Source organism: Mauremys mutica, chromosome 12 (genome assembly GCF_020497125.1).
Source record: "Mauremys mutica isolate MM-2020 ecotype Southern chromosome 12, ASM2049712v1, whole genome shotgun sequence".
In the NCBI taxonomy this organism is placed as follows: domain Eukaryota; kingdom Metazoa; phylum Chordata; order Testudines; family Geoemydidae; genus Mauremys; species Mauremys mutica.
The window spans coordinates 68503075-68521201 of NC_059083.1; the positions used below are offsets into that span (position 1 = coordinate 68503075).

Genomic DNA, 18127 nt, shown 5'->3' on the forward strand with positions numbered 1-18127 from the left:
CAGACTGACAGATTTTAAACCATCTGGACTGTTTGTGTTAATCATGCAGTTTGTTTTCCACTAACCTCAATTAAGACTTAATTCTATTAAACAGTGGGGCTTTTTTCCCCTTTGATAGTTCTGCCTAATTGACTCAGTTGTTTCTTTCGTGTTAATACCATTGTCCACTTGCTCTCCCTGAGGGTGTCTCCAGGGACAAAAATCCTACCATTGACTTCAGGGGGACTAAGATTTGGCCTTACATGTTACCACTGTAGGGTGGTCAAAATTAAGGGAACTGATGGCACAGAGTAATGGTTAGAGCACTGGGCTGGAAGCCAGAACACCTGGCTTCTGTTCTTCCAATGTTGGCATATCATGCAACAGTGAAACAAGTCACATCTTCTCAGGGCTTTAGCTACATTTTCAAGGCAAGAAAATACTTCCTCCCTAACCCATTTTGAGATCAATGTCCAGCATTGTTACAATGCTGCAGTCTTGCTGAGCAATGCATAGACGGTGGCACAAGTCCAACCCTGCTTGGTCTCTACTAATCCACTTTTCCCAGTGCCTGCTTGACTCAGCTCCAGCCAGTCCTTCACCTGCTCCCTCTTGACTCCAACATCACTAAAAATCCTCTTCTCTAGCATCTTTCACCCAGCACCAAAGTGCTTCAGCCATTAACTAAGGCCTGGTCTACACTAAGAAGGGGGTTCGAATTAGGGTATGCAAATTCAGCTACGTGAATAGCGTAGCTGAATTCGAAGTACCCTAATTCGAACAACTCACCCGTCCAGACGTGGCGGGGTCGAACTCCGCGGCTCCCCCGTCGACTCCGCCAACTCCTTCTGCCGAGGTGGAGTACCGGAGTCGACCGCGGCGCTTCCGGAGTTCGAACTATCGCGTCTAGATCAGACGCGATAGTTCGAACTCCAAAAAGTCGAACTCTCCGCGTCGAACCGGCAGGTAAGTGTAGACGTACCCTAAGCCTCACAACACAACAGCTGATTGCCCCAGTTCATTACTAGAGTAACTGATTACTGCAGCTGTAGTTGGTACAGTGCTCTGGGATCCTGTGGAACAAGAAATGCTCAGCAAATAGTTATTCTGCAGAACAGAGGTGCACAGACATGAAGCAATTTGCCCAAAGGCAAACTGAGTCAGCGGCAGAGCCGGAAATGGAAACCCAATGTGCCAAGCTCCTTTGACCACACTGCCTCCCACTACAAGATGAATCCGTTTCTCTGTGGGGACCAAGCTACGGAGCCCCTCAGCCAACTGAAAACAAGCTCCCTCACCCTGCTGCACAGTATCAGACAATCATTTATTGCCATTCATACATTGGGTGCTTGTGGGTTTTTTTTATACAATTTACAAGTTTTAATACAAATCAAAATTTTTTTACATACATCCAAAAATTTTAATTTTCAATATAAAATATACACCATTTAAAAACATTTTGACGTAGGAAATTCCTTTCCAAAGCTGTGCACTCATGCCTTTCCGAAACCCTGGTTGGCTAAGGAGTGTGAGGTGACAAGGCTTGTACAGAGGCAAAGACTCAACTCTTCTAACATTTTGGCTCCATCTGAGTCTAGCTGCGGAGGGAGGGAGTGGCAAGAGGGAAGTATTTTCAGAGTGATCACCCCAGAAAAGGAAATCTACAGGACATGCCCCCTCTAGAAGAGAGACTGGCCAGCTCTGAGCTTTGGCAGCTGCTGCCTTTAAAAATCACACTATAAAACTTCAGGGGAAACAAAAACAAGCTAAGATCTCAGATCCTTGAGAACAGAGCTGTGCAGCTTTAAGTGCGACTCTGGCAGTGGGAGGTTTCATGTTTGTGTCTGAGTCCTGTTCAAATCAGCTCAGCTTGCAAATAAAGAGAGGTTTTTCCTACCTGCTAACCCTGCAAATTCACCCTGAGATCTGAAAGTCATGCTTGGTTCTTGCTCTCTCAGGCATCACCAATTTTGTAACTGGAATTTAGATAAGTGTCTGGCCAAGGCAGAATCCAGCTCACTCTCCTGGAGCTATGTCAGCACTGCAGGCCTAAAAGGAGTAAAAATAATAGAAGGCTTAAGTCTAGTCTGTAAAATGAGCATATGTGACTGGCTACAGGCAGAGAGCCAGCTACTGGAGTACGAAGGGGCTGGTTTTACACAGTCACATTTCAGGCTGGAACCACATAGTACAACCCTGCTTTACCTAATGGCCATTGCTCAGAGTTCCCAGCCATCTAGAGTTGTTATCCCATGCACCCCCGGCAGCTCTGAGCTTGGAGATGCAGACTATAATCTCTCCCCCACCCCCAGTCCTCTAATTAGCTCCCTCCAGCTGCCCCCTTTGGGCCTTGTCTACGCTGGGCAATCGCATCTGCTAGTATGTTTTAACTAACACAATGTTAGACATGATTTTTCCCTCAACCTGGACAAGTACAGTTGTGTTCAAATGTCAACCCCAGGATTCACCAGAACAGGCCAATATGTTTTAAAAACATGCTTTGTTCCTGTCTTCACTAGGTGCCAAGTCACGTTTAGCATCACACTTATCAGTTCATGTATCTAACATGGTACAATTTCCCAACACAGCCAAGGCACATGCTAGACTGTATTGAAAAGGCAGCGCCTCCTTCACTTACTGAAACTGACCAAGTTAATGCTTGCAGTGACAAACTGCTAAGGGCCAGAGCAGAATGCCACCCAACCCCACCCTCCCATACCCCAGCCTTTCCAGTGTATTTACGCTGACAGTGGTGCTCACACACACACTCATTCTCCCCCCAGTATCTATTTGGGATATTGGGGTTTGGGGATGCTGCTTACAGTCGATCATCCTTGGTTTTGTTACTGCTCTCATTGAAACACAAGGCCCACAAGTGGGAGCAACAGGGAACTGGCTTAGGGTTCTCCACCCTCCCGGTCTGTCAGGAAATGATTAACAGCTACTACTCTGCTCCAGGCCCAAGGTGACATCTGTGTTTTGTGAAGTTACTATGGAAGCACAGATGGAGCCGGGATTTGCCTGACTTGGTTTGGTCTCCAAGCCTGGGAAGGAATAAATTCCATCACTGGCTCAGTATCAGCACTGGGAGTGGTCTGTTCAACAGGCCCACGCATTCCAGTCTGTAGCCAGAGCTAGCACCAGCTCTGTGTAAAGGTGCAAGGTGGCTCCTGCAACCCCAGGCTTCTCTGCATTGGGGCTTTTTACCACTGCGTCTGTGCAAATGTGCTGTGCTAGTGCACATAATGACTTGCAGCAGTGTGGCGTGGGATAGACAAGCCCTCACATGAAGCTCTCCCCCAGTTCAGGGATGCAGTCCACATGGGAGTTCCCTTGCAATAGGTCAGGAGGTGGGGAAACAGAATGGCAGAGCTAACCCCTAAAGAACCAACTTTCCTACAACCAGAAGCCATGAGGAAAGGCTGCTCGGGTAGTGCTCAAAGGGGGGAATGGAAACATAGCTGTGGGGAGGGGGATATTTCGAAACACTAGTACAAAAGGACATGATCAGAGGGAATTACACTTCTGGGAAGGCAGCCATTTCCCGCCCTGCTTGTCATTCACAATTCCAAGCAGTAGGGAGATCCTCTCGCTGGGCCTGCCTGTAAACACACCTGCTTCCAGGAAAAGCTGGGGGGCCCTGAAATCAGAGTCAGCTGCAGACACTGTGCCTGGGGCAGGCAGCTTAGCTTAGCCAGATGCATCCCCCAGCCCCTGGTCTCAGACAGTGCTGCCAAAGCAGGATGGTCACAGCGAGGGTGATCTGCACGAGCCTCAGTGAATGACTAGAAATCCACCATCACACGAGGGAGACAACTGTAAAGCTGCCTTGTTTGGGGCTGGCATTAAGGGAGTCTCCCCCAACGCACGAGAGCTGGCCAGGCCAAGAAGATTATGAAAGCTGGACCACTTTGGCTCAGTCCCCAAAGGGCGCTCCCTGCCCTCCTGAAGGCAGGCAGGGCTTGGGCTCTCATACAGATAGTTGTTAGAAATGCCCCGGGGGGAGCCTCCATCATGAGATTCAAATAGAGACTCTGCTTAAAGACCTGCCTCCATCCCCACTTCCACAGTTTGGGATCCCAGCAGCCCGCATCTCAACCATGCCGCTCTCCAGTCCTGCTGCAAGTACGCCCACCGTCCACTAGAGGGCAGGCCTGACTGCAGCCAGAGAAACTAGGAGGCTTCCATGATGCAGCGTGGGAGCCTGAGCAGAGCCAAGTGGTGCTCACAGAAGGGCAGGAGACTCGAGGCTCTGACCCAGGAGAGCGTCGGGAAGGGCCGCCACGATGGGAGGTGGGGAGGGCACATATACACAACAAAATCCTTTAACAAAAGGGCAAAACGGCAGCAGCCCTGGCTTTCCCCCATCAACCCCTCCCTCTCCCAACAGACTCAGCAGCCATGCCAGGGCCCTGATCTGCACAGACACAGCTGATCTTGGAGGAAGAGTCCGCAAGGGGAAATTGCTTCATTTCAATGTCATCAAGGTACTAAAAATAAATAAATAAAAGGAACAGCAGCCTGCAGGGCAGCCAGAGCTCCCATTCCCCTGGAGCGCTGCAGTGGGGTAAGGGGCCTCAAACCTGCTCCTGGACACAGCTACAGCAGTGGCTTCTCTCTAAGGTTCTGTTGCTGCTTGGCTAGGAGCCTTGGCGGGTCCGCGTGTGTAAGCGAAGCCTTGCGAAGCCTCCAGCACTATCCTCCTTGCCGCGCAGGTCAAGGCTGTGCGGGGACGGGGGCATACGTCCCTCGCCCCAGGCGGCATTGCCACAGGACTCCTGCTGCCGGGGTTCAAAACGGAGAATTCATCCCCAGTTTAGTTTCAAACTGCAGCTTCTGCCTCTTTTGGTAACGGACCCGCACCCTGGAGAGGGCAGAAAGGAAGAGCAGCATGTTAGGGCAGAGAGGCAAGTCCTGCAGCTCACAGAGCAACCCACCCTTGAGAACAGGGACACCCAAACGTCCAGAGCCCAAGTCGCGCGTGGGCCCTCTGTAGCCAGCTGGCCCTGCACACTGCAGCAAGGCACCCGGTCTCTGCAGCATGCTGCTCACGTAATGGCGTGGCCAATATAGTCCACATCATTCTCCATCCTGTTTCTTACGCATCATCTCAGCCCAAGAACCGGCCAGGAGCTGGGGCGGAACAGGTTGGCAGGCTCCCCTCCCACTGCCCTTCCTTACCGGATTTCGTGGAGTTTGACGATCTCGTTAACAATTACCACGAGGATGAGAGAGTGGAAACCCAAGAGCCAGGAGACCAGGGAGATGTGAACATCGTTAAAGGTTAATGGAGAGTCTAAGTTTGTCCACAGCTTCAGATCCAGAGCCGTCTGCATCACCTGACCCAGCAACCTAATTCAATGGAGACAGCAAGGCTCAGACGTGCCCCCACGCCTCCTGGGGCTAGTGATGTAGGCTCAGGCCCAAGTATGCCTGTTCCTGCAACATTATACAAGGCACGTGCCCTTCCGCTGACAGGATCAAACTAGGACCTGCCCCAGTGTCCTGGATCCCACTCTGCTGAACGGTGTTTCCCAACGTGCTTAGGGATTTCATAGGAGTCTTTGTACAGACAGCACTGGGGTAAGTGTCCAGAGCTGTCAGGAGCCTGCTGAACTAAAGACCGGCCCTGCCCCTCCCTGCAGTCTGTAACGGCAGCCCCTGCCCCTCCCTGTGCTGTTCAGCACCTGATGATACTCACACAACCCCCACCGTTAGGGTCCACCATGTGTTAGTGAAGGGGCTTTTCTTCCACAGCGGTTTGGTGCGATGGACGTGGGTGATGGATATAAACACTGAGGAGAGAGATGGACGTGATTTTAGTTGCCACCACAGATGGACGGGGAGAAGGGCTTTGTCCCCAAGAGCCTCTGGCCTGAACTGAAGCGACACTGGTCTGATGGCCCCGCATCCTGCCTTCCCTGAAAGGATCATGAGGCGCTTCCCGAACAGCCTCACCTCAGCGCGAAGCAGGCAAGAGTTACCCACATTTTGCTGGTGGAGAGACTGAGGCAGAGACCTGCCCAAGGTCACTCAGTGCCAGGCTTAGAGGCTAGTTCTCCCAACCATCTGGGCTCTAACCACAGGATGACACTGCACTGCTAACATGCAGGAACCAGAATGGGCCCCGAAAGCACAGGGATCAGCACTGAAAAGTTAAGCAAAAGAAGTGGGAGAGGCATAGGTCAGTTAGGGACTCCCCAATTTAACCCCAGGCCTTCTTCAGAGGCAAGCCACAGCCTGACAGAGACACATCTGGCCAGACACAGAACTTTGTGGAGTGCATGTAATGCTTCGGGGCTCAGAATTCGCCAGATTCAGCAATTACAGCGCTAGCATCTCCTGCCCAGCAAAGGTTACCCACTTGCGACACTCCCTATTTGCATTTCTGCATTATCCTGACTGTAAGGGTTAACAGTACCGATAACGTCACACACTTTCAGCAGAGCTCCCCAAAGAATAGCTCCACAATGCAGACTGCCTCCCTCTTAACACAGATGTGTGGCCCAGCGGTACTACAGGTCCCAGTATGCAATGCTCTTGCCTGCATCAAGCAGCCAGAATGGTCAGATCAAGATACAGCACTGCATGCTGCAGTCTGTTGTGTCCAGGGGTCCTTAAAGAGGAGAGTAGAGGCAATCTGTGCTATTTTATTCAGATTCGATGCAGTTCTTGGGCGCCTGGCAGGCTGCTAACTTAGCACTCAGTTGGGCTGCCCTTGTTCTAACAGGAAGCACAACCGTCTCGTGTCAGGAGCTTGGGAGGAAGCTGAAAGTGAATCACAGAAGAGTACAACTGGAAGGGACCTCAATAGGTCATCTAATCCAGTCCCCTGCACTCAAGATAGGACTACATAACTAGACCATCCCTGACAGGGGTTTGTCTAACCTGTTCTTAAAAACCTCCAATGATGGAGATTCCACAACCTCCCTAGACAATTTGTTCCAGTGCTTAACTACCCAGACAGGAAGCTTTTCCTAATGTCCAGCCTAAACCTCCCTGGCTGCAATTTAAGCCCATTGCTTCTTGTCCTGTTCTCAGGGGTTAATGAGAACAATTTTTTCTCCCTCCTCCTTGTAACAACCTTTTATGTACTTGAAAACTGTTATGATGTCCCCTCTCAGTCTTCTCTTCTCCAGATTAAAGAAACCCAATTTTTTCAGTCTTCCCTCATAGGCCATGTTTTCTAGGCCTTTACTCATTTTTGTTGCTCTACTCTGGACTTTCTCCAATTCGTCCACATCTTTCCTGAAATGTGGCGCCAAGAACTGGACACAATACTCCAGCTGAGGCCTTATCAGTGCTGAGTAGCATGGAAGATTTACTTGTCGTGTCTTGCTTACAACATTCCTGCTAATACAAGCCAAGGCAGCATACAGTCCCCATAGTACAGAGACCCAAATCCACTGGAAATAGAGACTTACCAGTGTGCAAAACAATCAGACCAGCTGTGAGCTTCTGCGCTAAGAGGAGAGCGTTGGAAAACTTTCCAAACCAGTCAGGGGCACCATCAGCGTTGCTGGGAAATTAAATTGGTCACTGAGAGTCATTGCTTCGGATAAAATTTAAAGACACGGGTGTGCTTAATGATTCAGGCTGCCTCAGCTCCCCAAGCACAGTTACAGAGATGGGCTCCTCCTCCTGGAGCCCTGGGGGAAACAGGTAAGAGACCGCCCCTTCCCAGTGTAGGACACGGGGAGCACAGGGGGCTGGAGAGCCAGCCTTCTCCCCATGTAGGGGAGTGGGAGTTCTAAGAATCAGAGGCAGGAAGCCCAGGATCACACTGCACCAGTAGGATTTAGATAGCTTTAGTGTACATCAGGCCACACAGCAGGAAAAACATGCCGGCAGGGCCCTACCCCAGAGAACTTACAGTCTAGGCTCCAGTGATAGTGAGACAGAACCTGGTGGGGTCTGGGGGCTATTTGGAGGAAGCGGGTTTGAGGTACACTACCTGAGAGGCTGCTCCAGCAAAGTGGGTCCATGAGAAAGAGAGGGGAAGCAGCCCAGTGAAAAACGAAGATGGAGCATAGGGAATGCAAGGAGTTGGAGAAGGGTGGAGGACGGCAGGATGAGGTGTGTGCTGTGGCAGGGTCTGTTCCTCACCTGTACACCATGATGGAGGAGCAGGCGCTGAGGTTGAGGCTGGTGGTGTTCATCCCTTTGCAGGACTCATGCAGCGTGAACCCAAAGCAGACAAGGCAGGAGCAGATGGTCAGGCTGAATTTCAGCAGGAAGCAGAGCAGGAAGTAATGCTGAGTCTGCAAACAGCGCAGCAAAAGCCAGTCAGGAAACTGGCCTGGAATCAGAGGCATTTACTCCATTTCAGCCTTTCCTCCCAGCTTTCTACAGTCTCCTCTGCTCTTGGGACACTACAATAGACTCAAGAGCTTGATCTGTAGCAAGGATCTCGATGATACCAGCAAGGGGCTGCACCACCAGGACCCAGCCAAGACATTGGCAGCCCCAAAAGGGACATTGGCTGCCCGGGCTTCCCTTCATCCTGTCACCATCAAAGGATGGCGATGATGTGAGCCAAGTCAATGGGACAGAATGTGCACACGGGGCAGCTGGAAAGCACATGAGCCCCCGTGACGGCTCCATCCTAGATAACCTTGGATGGGAAGAGCAGGCTGTTCCCATCCAATACGCTTCCTACCTTTTTAGGAATGGCGGTTAAATTTTTCCCAGTTGCCATGGACATGACGGAGCTGTGGGGGGGCTTGCCCAGAAGAGAGACACTGGGGAAACAGACAGAGGTTAGTCCCGATGGCATCTCCAACCACACATCACATCATCCAAAACAGCAGCCCTAACATCTGAGCTAAAGGAGAAGCAAATCTCACTGCTTCTAGCATTATCATGGAAAACCTTGGCCAGGTCCCCAGTCATGCAAAATGCATTTCCACAGCATCATTTGGTTTGCTAAACTCAAAGTGCTCTGACAATATACTTGTATTTTCTTAGCCCTATATGCCAAGCAATCCAGGAAGTGGAAGGTTCAAATGGCAAGGGGTAAGCTAACCTCCAGGTGAGTGACTAGGATACATGGTCTTATCAGCAAAAAGAACGAGGAGTACTTGTGGCACCTTAGAGACTAACAAATTTATTTGGGCATAAGCTTTCGTGGACTAAAACCCACTTCATCGGATGCATGCAGTGGAAAATACAGTACGAAGATATATATATACACACACAGAGAACATGAAAAAATGGGTGTTGCCATACCAACTCTAACAAGACGAATCAATTAAGGTGGGCTATTATCAGCAGGAGAAAAAAAACTTTTGTGGTGATAATCAGGATGGCCCATTTCAAACAGTTGACAAGAAGGTGTGAGTAACAGTAGGGGAAATATTAGTATGGGAAATACCCCGAGCAGCAGTATTTCAGGCATTGGCACCCTGACAGCAGGACTGTCTGGCTGTGTAGACTCTCTCCTCAGGCCCTACGCTACCAGCACTCCTAGCTATCTTTGAGACACCACTGACTTCCTGAGGAAACTACAATCCATTGGTGAGCTTCTAGAAAACACCATCCTGGCCACTAGGGACGTAGAAGCCCTCTACACCAACATTCCACACAAAGATGGACTACAAGCCGTCAGGAACAGTATCCCCAATAATGTCATGGTAAACCTGGTGGCTGAATTTTGCGACTTCGTCCTCACCCATAACTATTTCTCATTTGGGAACAATGTGTACCTTCTAGTCAGCGGCACTGCTATGGGTACCCGCTGGTATTTTCCACTGCATGGCCCCACAGGATGCCAACATTTTTATGGCTGACTTAGAACAACGCTTCTCAGCTCTCGTCCCCTAACGCCCCTACTCTACTTGCGCTACATTGATAACATCTTCATCATCTGGACCCATGGAAAAGAAGCCCTTGAGGAATTCCACCATGATTTCAACAATTTCCATCCCACCATCAACCTCAGCCTGGACCAGTCCACACAAGAGATCCACTTCCTGGACACTACAGTGCTAATAAGCGATGGTCACATAACCACCACCCTATACTGGAAACCTACTGACATCTATACTTACCTACATGCCTCCAGCTTTCATCCAGACCACATCTCACGATCCATTGTCTACAGCCAAGCTCTAAAATACAACCGCATTTGCTCCAATCCCTCAGACACAAACACCTACAAGATCTTTATCAAGCATTCTTAAAACTACAATACTCACTTGCTGAAGTGAAGAAACAGATGGACATAGCCAGAAGAATACCCAGAAGTCACCTACTCCAGGATAGGCCCAACAAAAAAAGTAACAGAACGCCACTAGCCGTCACCTTCAGCCCCAACTAAAACCTCTCCAGCACATCATCAAGAATCTACAACCTATCCTTAAGGATGATCCCTCATTCTCACAGATCTTGGGAGACAGGCCAGTCCTCGCTTACAGACAGCCCCCCAACCTGAAGCAAATACTCACCAGCAACCGCACACCAAAAACACTAACCCAAGAACCTATCCTTGCAACAAAGCCCGTTGCCAACTCTGTCCACAAATCTATTCAAAGGACATCATAGGACCTAATCACATCAGCCAAACCATCAGAGTCTCATTCACCTGCACATCTACCAATGTGATATATGCCATCATGTGCCAGCAATGCCCCTCTGCCATGTACATTTGCCAAACTGGACACACTCTACGCAAAAGAATAAATGGACACAAATCAGACGTCAAGAATTATAACATTCAAAAACCAGTCGGAGAACACTTCAACCTTCCTGGTCACTCAAAAAGAAGCAATTCTCCAACAAAAAAACTTCAAAAACAGACTCCAACAAGAAACGGCAGAACTGGAATTAATTTGCAAATTGGACACCATTAAATTAGGCTTGAATAAAGACTGGGAGTGGATGGGTCATTACACAAAGTAAAAACTATTTCCCCATGCTAATTTTCCCCCTACTGTTACTCACACCACATTGTTAACTGATTGAAATGGGCCATCCTGATTATCACCACAAAAGGTTTTTTTCTCCTGCTGACAATAGCCCACCTTAATTGATTAGCCTCGTTAGAGTTGGTATGGCCACACCCATTTTTTCATGTTCTCTGGGTAAATATATATTCCTACTGTATTTTCCACTGCATGCATCCGATGAAGTGGGTTTTAGTCCACAAAAGCTTATGCCCATATAAATTTTTAGTCTCTTAGGCCACGTCTATACTTACCCGCCGGGTCGACGCGGCGAGTTCGACTTCTCGGAGTTCGAACTATCGCGTCTGATCTAGACGCGATAGTTCGAACTCCGGAAGCGCCGCGGTCGACTCCGGTACTCCACCGCGGCAGGAGGAGTTGCCGGAGTCGACCTTGGAGCCGCGGAGTTCGCTTCCGCGGCGTCTGGACGGTAAGTCATTCGAACTAGGGTAGTTCGAATTCAGCTACGTTATTCACGTAGCTGAATTCGCGTACCCTAGTTCGAACCAGGGGCTGTGTGTAGACCAGGGCTAAGGTGCCACAAGTACTCCTCGTTCTTTTTGCTGATACAGACTAACACGGCTACCACTCTGAATGGTCGTATCGGGGATACTCAAGCTGCAGCCCCTCTGGCTGAGCCTGATCACGAGTGCTCTCCACACAGAGCGCAGCTCCAACCTTCCCTGCCACCAGGGAAGCTGTAAGGACTTTGGAAGAGGCAAAATCTCCCTGCCCTCTACCAGCAAGGAGGGGAACTTGGAGGAATAAAGAACAAACACACCCTCTTGCCTCCTCGCTCACAGGAGCAAGAGAAGAAAGGAGAAACATCCCTCATCCTCTTGCAGTACCCAGGAGCACAGGAGGAGAGAGGGCATATTTAAAGGGTCATTGAAGCCAGCGATGAATAAAGCACCCCTTAGATCATCCATCCCATCCCCTGCCAGAGCAGCATTGTCACTGCAGAGTCACAGCCACACAGCAGACAGCCATACCACAATTTCCTGACCCCACACTATCGTATCAATGTGTGACCTCATGTCCCGGTGACACTGTGACGCTAAACCTCCAAGCATAGTGCCAGGACAGCTCTCTGGAACCTTACGGCTCCAACTCTCCCCAAAGACAGCTCCTTCAGCTCCACGAGATGAGCACCACTGCTCTCTGCATGGAGCCACACTAAGAGGAATGACGTGCCCTTACCACGCTAACCAACACACCGTCCCGAGCACACGGGAAATCCTGGGATGGATAAGGCTGTTTGCAGTTTTCATGTATGATAGCAGGTTGAGGTGAACATCTGGGGAAACCTGTTACAAAGGCTCTGTAACAAAGGGCAGGGCTAGCGAAGCCAAGCCACAGACAAGCATTAACGATCTCTCAACATTTCTCCTTTCAGCCAAGGAGCTCACAGCCCTTTACAGACATCAGTTAGCCCTCGCAATGTCCCCGAGAGGCACTGGCAGATATTAGCCCCATTTTGCAGATGGCAAAGCCACAGTAAAGGGAAATGTATCCAGGGAGATGCCCTCAACTCACTCACCTTAGCAGCGGGTAACAGAAACAGGAGAGCCATAGGATGTCTGTGGTGCTCAGAATGGGTGGCAGCTGCACCAGGCAGGACAGGAACTGAACAAAGAACCCCCCCACAGAGAAAGGCATGATGAGCAACAGGACTGGGAGAGCAACCACACCCCCACCTGCTTCTCCCTGTGCCCCACCCCAGTAGGCGCAGGGACAGGCTGGATACTAGAGAATGTGGATTGCTTTGGAGATGCGCTGCAAAGCCCTGCCTGCTGCTCTGGACTGCGTGGTGGCAGAGGCTAGAGATGGCCTTCTCCGGGAACAGCAGTGCCTACGCAAATCCCCAGGCTACAACCCAGGGCAAGAGGGGGCCAAAGACCTTCCCTGAAGGAGGCTAGTTAAAAGCCTGCCTAAGCAGAAGGGCAGTCTAGGCCAGAAGGCAACCAGAGTCTGATCATGGCTAGCACAGTAACTGCCCTCATCAAAGAGTGTTTGTGAATAGGATTATGTTCAATCAGCAATGTGTGTAACTGAAACAAGTGTACTGGATACACAGGATCCCAACCATAAGAGTTGTATAAACCCTGGAGAATGCCAAACCCCACCCCTTTCAGGGCTGACCCATCCCATTGGGTCACATACCTCCAGCTTTCCTCCCCGCAAGGGTGGGGGGGCTCACCTGAATGACCACCAGAGTCAGCTGGCACTGCAGCAAGAAGAGGAAACACTTGCGGATCCCGTACGTCGCATGCCTGGCCTGCAAGCAAGCACAAGCCCCCACAGGGCAATCACTGGGAGGGTACCTGCTGCAAGGAGCTCAAGGGGAGCTTACACCCACTTTGCATGGAACAGTCACGCAGCGATGACCTGGACCTCCCAGGAAATATTTTGGGTGGTTGAGGCAGTCTCTCTGGCCCGGATGGGGAGAGGAGTTAAACTTGGTGTGGGGCAAGGGAGAGGGTCTCCAGCCCAGCTGTAGACGATGGTAGGGGTGTAGGTGCAGAATTAAGCCTGGAGCTGGACTTTGCCTTTCTAGGTTTAATGCTAACTTTGCAGTAAAGGCTTTTCTGCCTGGAGACCTCCATAGGCACGTTCCTTACCCATTTTACTAAAGTCAGGATCCTGGTGCCACAACGCACTCCCTCCTCCCATTGTCCTGCTGCATCTTTAAGTAGCAAAGCTTTTACACCTGTCAGAGAACTCACTTCGAGGTCTCACCATAGACACAAGACTATTTGCTGTGATATTCTCATGCTGACTGCCTGGCTCTCCCATGTCTGACATGCTTCACTGGAAAGGGAGAAGTCAGGTAGAATAATATCTCCTCGACGCTGGCCAAGCAAAGGGCAGCTGGGTATCAGCAGAGAGTGCTATGGATGTAGTTCACAAAGGGGCTAAAGAAGCTGAATAGAGGCCTCACCACTGCTAAAATGGCCACATAAGACTCCTGCTTTGCTCTTTGTGACAGACAGGTAGGATTATTAGGACTGGAGATCTTTACAGTCAGGCTGTGGTTCTGGATGGATGGATAGACGGTCAGCGAACCAAAGGGGGAATGTAGCAGACTCACCTGTTCTATAAGTCGGATGATACTGATGCTCTCTTCCTGGTGGAAGGATAAGGAGCAGGGCAAGCTGTTGAGCTGGCCTGAGAGCTGCAGGGGTGTAAGGTCATCTGAGACTTGTGTCAAGTTAGTGCTTGTGGCATAGCCAAAAGTCTCCCAGGAGCAGCGGGATGGATAGAGGGGATCCAATGCTATGCTGCACAGACAACAGTGCAATGGTAAGGCAAGGCACCACCGCATGCGGAGAAAACCGTGTGCATACTAAAGATCAAGTACATAACATGTATATTCACACATTACACATGTTGTAGATACATCACCTATGGCTCCCTGTGGGAGTTTCGAAAGCGCCCAATGGATTTAGGAGCAAATCCCACCTGCTTTCAATTAACACCAAGATTTCCAGAAGTGACTAAGGATTTTGGGTGCCTCAGTTCTGAGGGCCTAATCTGAGGGCCCAGGTTTGTAACAGATGGGTGTCCAGCACTTTCTGAAAATCAGGCTCTTTGATGGTGTCATCTGATGACCCAAGATCACTCATCATCTCTGAAACATCTTGGCCTCAGTCTACAATTGATCTGACTCATTATGATGAGAGGCAGCTCAGCCAGTGACAAATGCAGTCTAACACACTAAGCCTGACGCGCTAGGAATCTTTGGTCAATCTTTTATTCAACAGTGCAAGAAGTAATGCCCATCTATTCATTGGTAATGCAATGGGCTGCAAAATGTGCAAGTGATGCACAATGTACTCCTTGAAATGATCTTTGATACTATAAATGTCCAACATGACTTGGGCAAAGCAGACAGGTACTAATACCGATACATTACTGCCAAAAACGCCTTTCACAGGTTTAGCAAGTTTACAGAAACAAAGGAGTAAATAAAATGTTGTAATTTTACCTAGGAGACATCATGGCATGTGCATATAAGGAATTGGTGTGGCAAGAAAATTGATATAAAAACAAGGTACATTATTTTTCAGACAATTGTAGTCAATTTTACCCTATATTTGTAGTTTTTAAAAAAGGGTGCTCCTAAGTCCTTTAGGCTCTTTTTAAAAAGTATCCCTTTGATCTCTATCATGTGCATATCCTCTGGAACACACGGAAATCTGGCCTCGATTTAGATAGAACATTTATATGCAGACACACAGCTGAGCACATGCATCTATGTTTGCAGCATTTACACAGAAAGCCACCCAGTTTTTTGTAAAACCCATGTGCAAAAGTAAGAAATTAGAAGGAGAAGGTGGGGCTGGATAGGACATACACTACGCAAGCAGCCAACCAACATCACCAGACAGGCACTGCGGTGGAACCCCCAAGGCATGCGGAAAAGAGGCCGCCCAAGAAATACCTGGCGACGCGACCTTCAGGTTGATAGCAAAAAATGGGCTATACCTGGAACCAGCTAGAGCGAATGGCCCAGGATAGAAGACTCTGGAGATCTGTGGTTGGCTGTGCAAAAGTAAGCATACATCTCCCAAGTGCACAAGTATGGAAATTTGCACAAATGAGTCTGACTCGCATAGTGCAGATCAGGTGCTTTCCACAAATACCTTTAAAAACGTGGGTCCAACTCCCCTTCCAAATAATTTATTCCCACAAACTAAGCTACACTACTAAATGGATTGGTATTGTTGCCAGGTGACCTGAGCAAATCACCCCACCCAAAAACAGGTGGTTTAAAAAACCTTCTATGGAAGAAAAAAGAAAAAAAAAAAGGCTGGCGCTAATGGAATATGCCAACTGTGAGCAGTGCAAGCCGCTATTTCCTCACACATACAGCAACCAGCCAGTTTGAGGAGTCCAGACCCGGCTTTCCCACCTGATGTCACTCTGCAGGAAGAGGCAGCTGTTCCGCAGATTGGCAGAGCTCCCCAGACAGCAGGTCACCTCTCCATACTCCTGCATGATCTTGATCATCTCGCACATGGCTGCGAGAGAATGACAAGGGGAGACTTAATGCCTTACCGTAGCAGCATTTTAAATCTCCTCTCACTCTGATTTCATTTCTGGAGACAAACAGTTAAACCTGTTAAAGGTTACCAGATCAACACACCTCAAGACTGCTCTTTGGAACTGAGTCCTTCAGACAACAACGGCTAAGCCCATCAGCTTTTTGACCTTCAAAATATATGATCTGAGGTTAAAAGATATTGCCCTTCACATTTACTAGGAATTCCCCAATGAGTTATAAACCAACATCAAGAACAGACCCTCCAAAACAGATCTCAGAAGCCTTATTTTAACTGTCCACACAAACCCCTCTTCTTCCCACACTGTGATTCCCCACCAGGAAGCTCTATGATCTAGCCTCCAATAAAGGGAAGGCAAAAATCATCCTCTCACTTCACAAGATGTTCTTGCCACTTCAGGACAGGTGTATGCAATCCAATCCTAGCTCAGCCTCTGCCTTTGGAAAGAAATAACTGCTCTCCTGGTACCCTATGCGCTTGCCCGTGCAGGGAAGGGGTGGAATTTTGATCCAGAGCCATTTCAACCTTTCCTCCTCTGCATGGGGCTCTGTCCCTTGAGCTTGCAATTAACATGGACTTGGCTGCAGAGCACAAAGGCCTTGTTAAAAAATGTCTGGGAAATAAGGATTTCCCCCTTAAATAGCAACTTTCATGCAAGACTGAGTCACTTTACCCACATTCACAAGGAACATTATCCCCATTTTACAGATGAAGGAACTAAGGCACCAAGAGGGGAAGTGATATAAACAAAGTCATGTGGCAGTCAGGTAGTCCACTAATACCACTGCTATAGTAGGAAATGACTTCTAGGAAGTGATTTCTGAGCCATGTAAGCAAATGATCACTGCAAGTGGAGATCAAAGCCTCCAAATTCCTCTGCAGGTTGCTAACACTTATTATTAAGTAATGAGCAGCAGTGTTGTAGATGCTCATTTCTGTAACTCCTATTAAAGCTAACAGCAGGGGGAGTTTCTTAGGGGTTGTGCTCACTATAGCAAGTTAATGGTAAAACTCCCATTGATTTCAGAAGGGAACAGGATCTGGCCCTCAGCACATAAGATTGCTATGGAGGCTCATCCACCCAGAATCCCCCTCCCAGTTTGCTGCAGGGTCTCCCCACCCCTCCACGCTCTCACGACCCACAGCAACTATCTGGAGAAAATGTTTGGCAGCTGATATGTGAAACAGGCCCGGCACAGCCCAGCGGTCACTTACTCTCTGAGGTACAATCCGTAAAGAGGGGCACCAGCAAAGGCACATTGTCAATGTTCTGCAGGTGAGGTCTGACCTGGTGGATCCCTCGAGGAAGTTTGGCCTGTAGGGGAAGAAGAAAGAGATTAAGGTGGCAGGAGAAAATTGTAAATTAATACCAAGGTGATGATTACAGCCCCCCCACTCCTGCACTCAAATCTCTGTGGGGCGAGATTCCTGTGCTTGCAGGATTGGGCCTAAGTTGCTGTCCACTATAGAGAGAGCTTGGCTTTCCTAAGAGTGCAAAACAAGGCTCCTGCTGAAGCATTACTTTGCAATTCACATGCCATTGGCCCATGCTCTCCCCCATGATTAACTGTTTGCCCTTTGCAGATGCAGCATGACCCAACAGTGATCAGGGATTTAACTAGCGTTTGACCATCCAGCCAGAACACTAGTTCAAACATTGCATTAGGAAGAGATTGAATCCTTCAATTCAACCTGGAACACCAGCCCAGGACAACCAACTGAATCAAGAGTGGATGTCAGACTAGTCCAGATGCTGCAGCTAGCCTTCCTGGGCAAAAGGGACCACTTTGCACAAGGGGAAGAGACTGGCCAGGGATGTGAGAGAGAGAGAGAGAGAGAGAGAGGTTGTTTGATGGAGGGGGAGGGAGAAATGAACATGAAAAAAGGAATGAAGGGGAATAGCTCCAGGGGGAGGAAGGGGATACAGACAGCCAGTGAGTTTTTGCCTGTCTGAAGGCCAGGCTTTTTGGGACTCTCTGCTGTCTCCTAGTGTGTGTGTGGGGCGGGGCGGGGGAGGAGGAGGTGAGGAGAAGGGAGAGGTATTTCATCTGCAACCCAGCTGAAATTTAAGAGAGAAGTTTTCTTTTTCTAAATAGCGGCCTACTGGAGTGGTTTTAAATTTGTGTCTCTGTGAGGCCA

General features: G+C 49.2%; 1 protein-coding gene across 2 annotated transcripts in view; it reads right to left on the bottom strand.

Annotated features, from left to right (window-relative positions):
- Positions 1 to 1284: 1284 nt before the first annotated feature.
- The window catches only part of TMEM94 (transmembrane protein 94), an 87933-nt gene continuing 71090 nt past the window's right edge, over positions 1285 to 18127 (bottom strand). For both annotated transcript variants that reach the window (XM_044983188.1, XM_044983187.1), the window contains 11 exons: positions 17204 to 17303; positions 15838 to 15946; positions 14014 to 14203; positions 13123 to 13200; positions 12463 to 12548; positions 8639 to 8720; positions 8086 to 8240; positions 7404 to 7498; positions 5681 to 5774; positions 5161 to 5331; positions 1285 to 4843 (listed from right to left, as the gene is read on the bottom strand). In XM_044983188.1, the coding sequence (XP_044839123.1) occupies positions 4771 to 4843; positions 5161 to 5331; positions 5681 to 5774; positions 7404 to 7498; positions 8086 to 8240; positions 8639 to 8720; positions 12463 to 12548; positions 13123 to 13200; positions 14014 to 14203; positions 15838 to 15946; positions 17204 to 17303 (1233 nt within the window). In that variant the 3' untranslated portion in view covers positions 1285 to 4770. The remainder of the gene's footprint in view (positions 4844 to 5160; positions 5332 to 5680; positions 5775 to 7403; positions 7499 to 8085; positions 8241 to 8638; positions 8721 to 12462; positions 12549 to 13122; positions 13201 to 14013; positions 14204 to 15837; positions 15947 to 17203; positions 17304 to 18127) is intronic.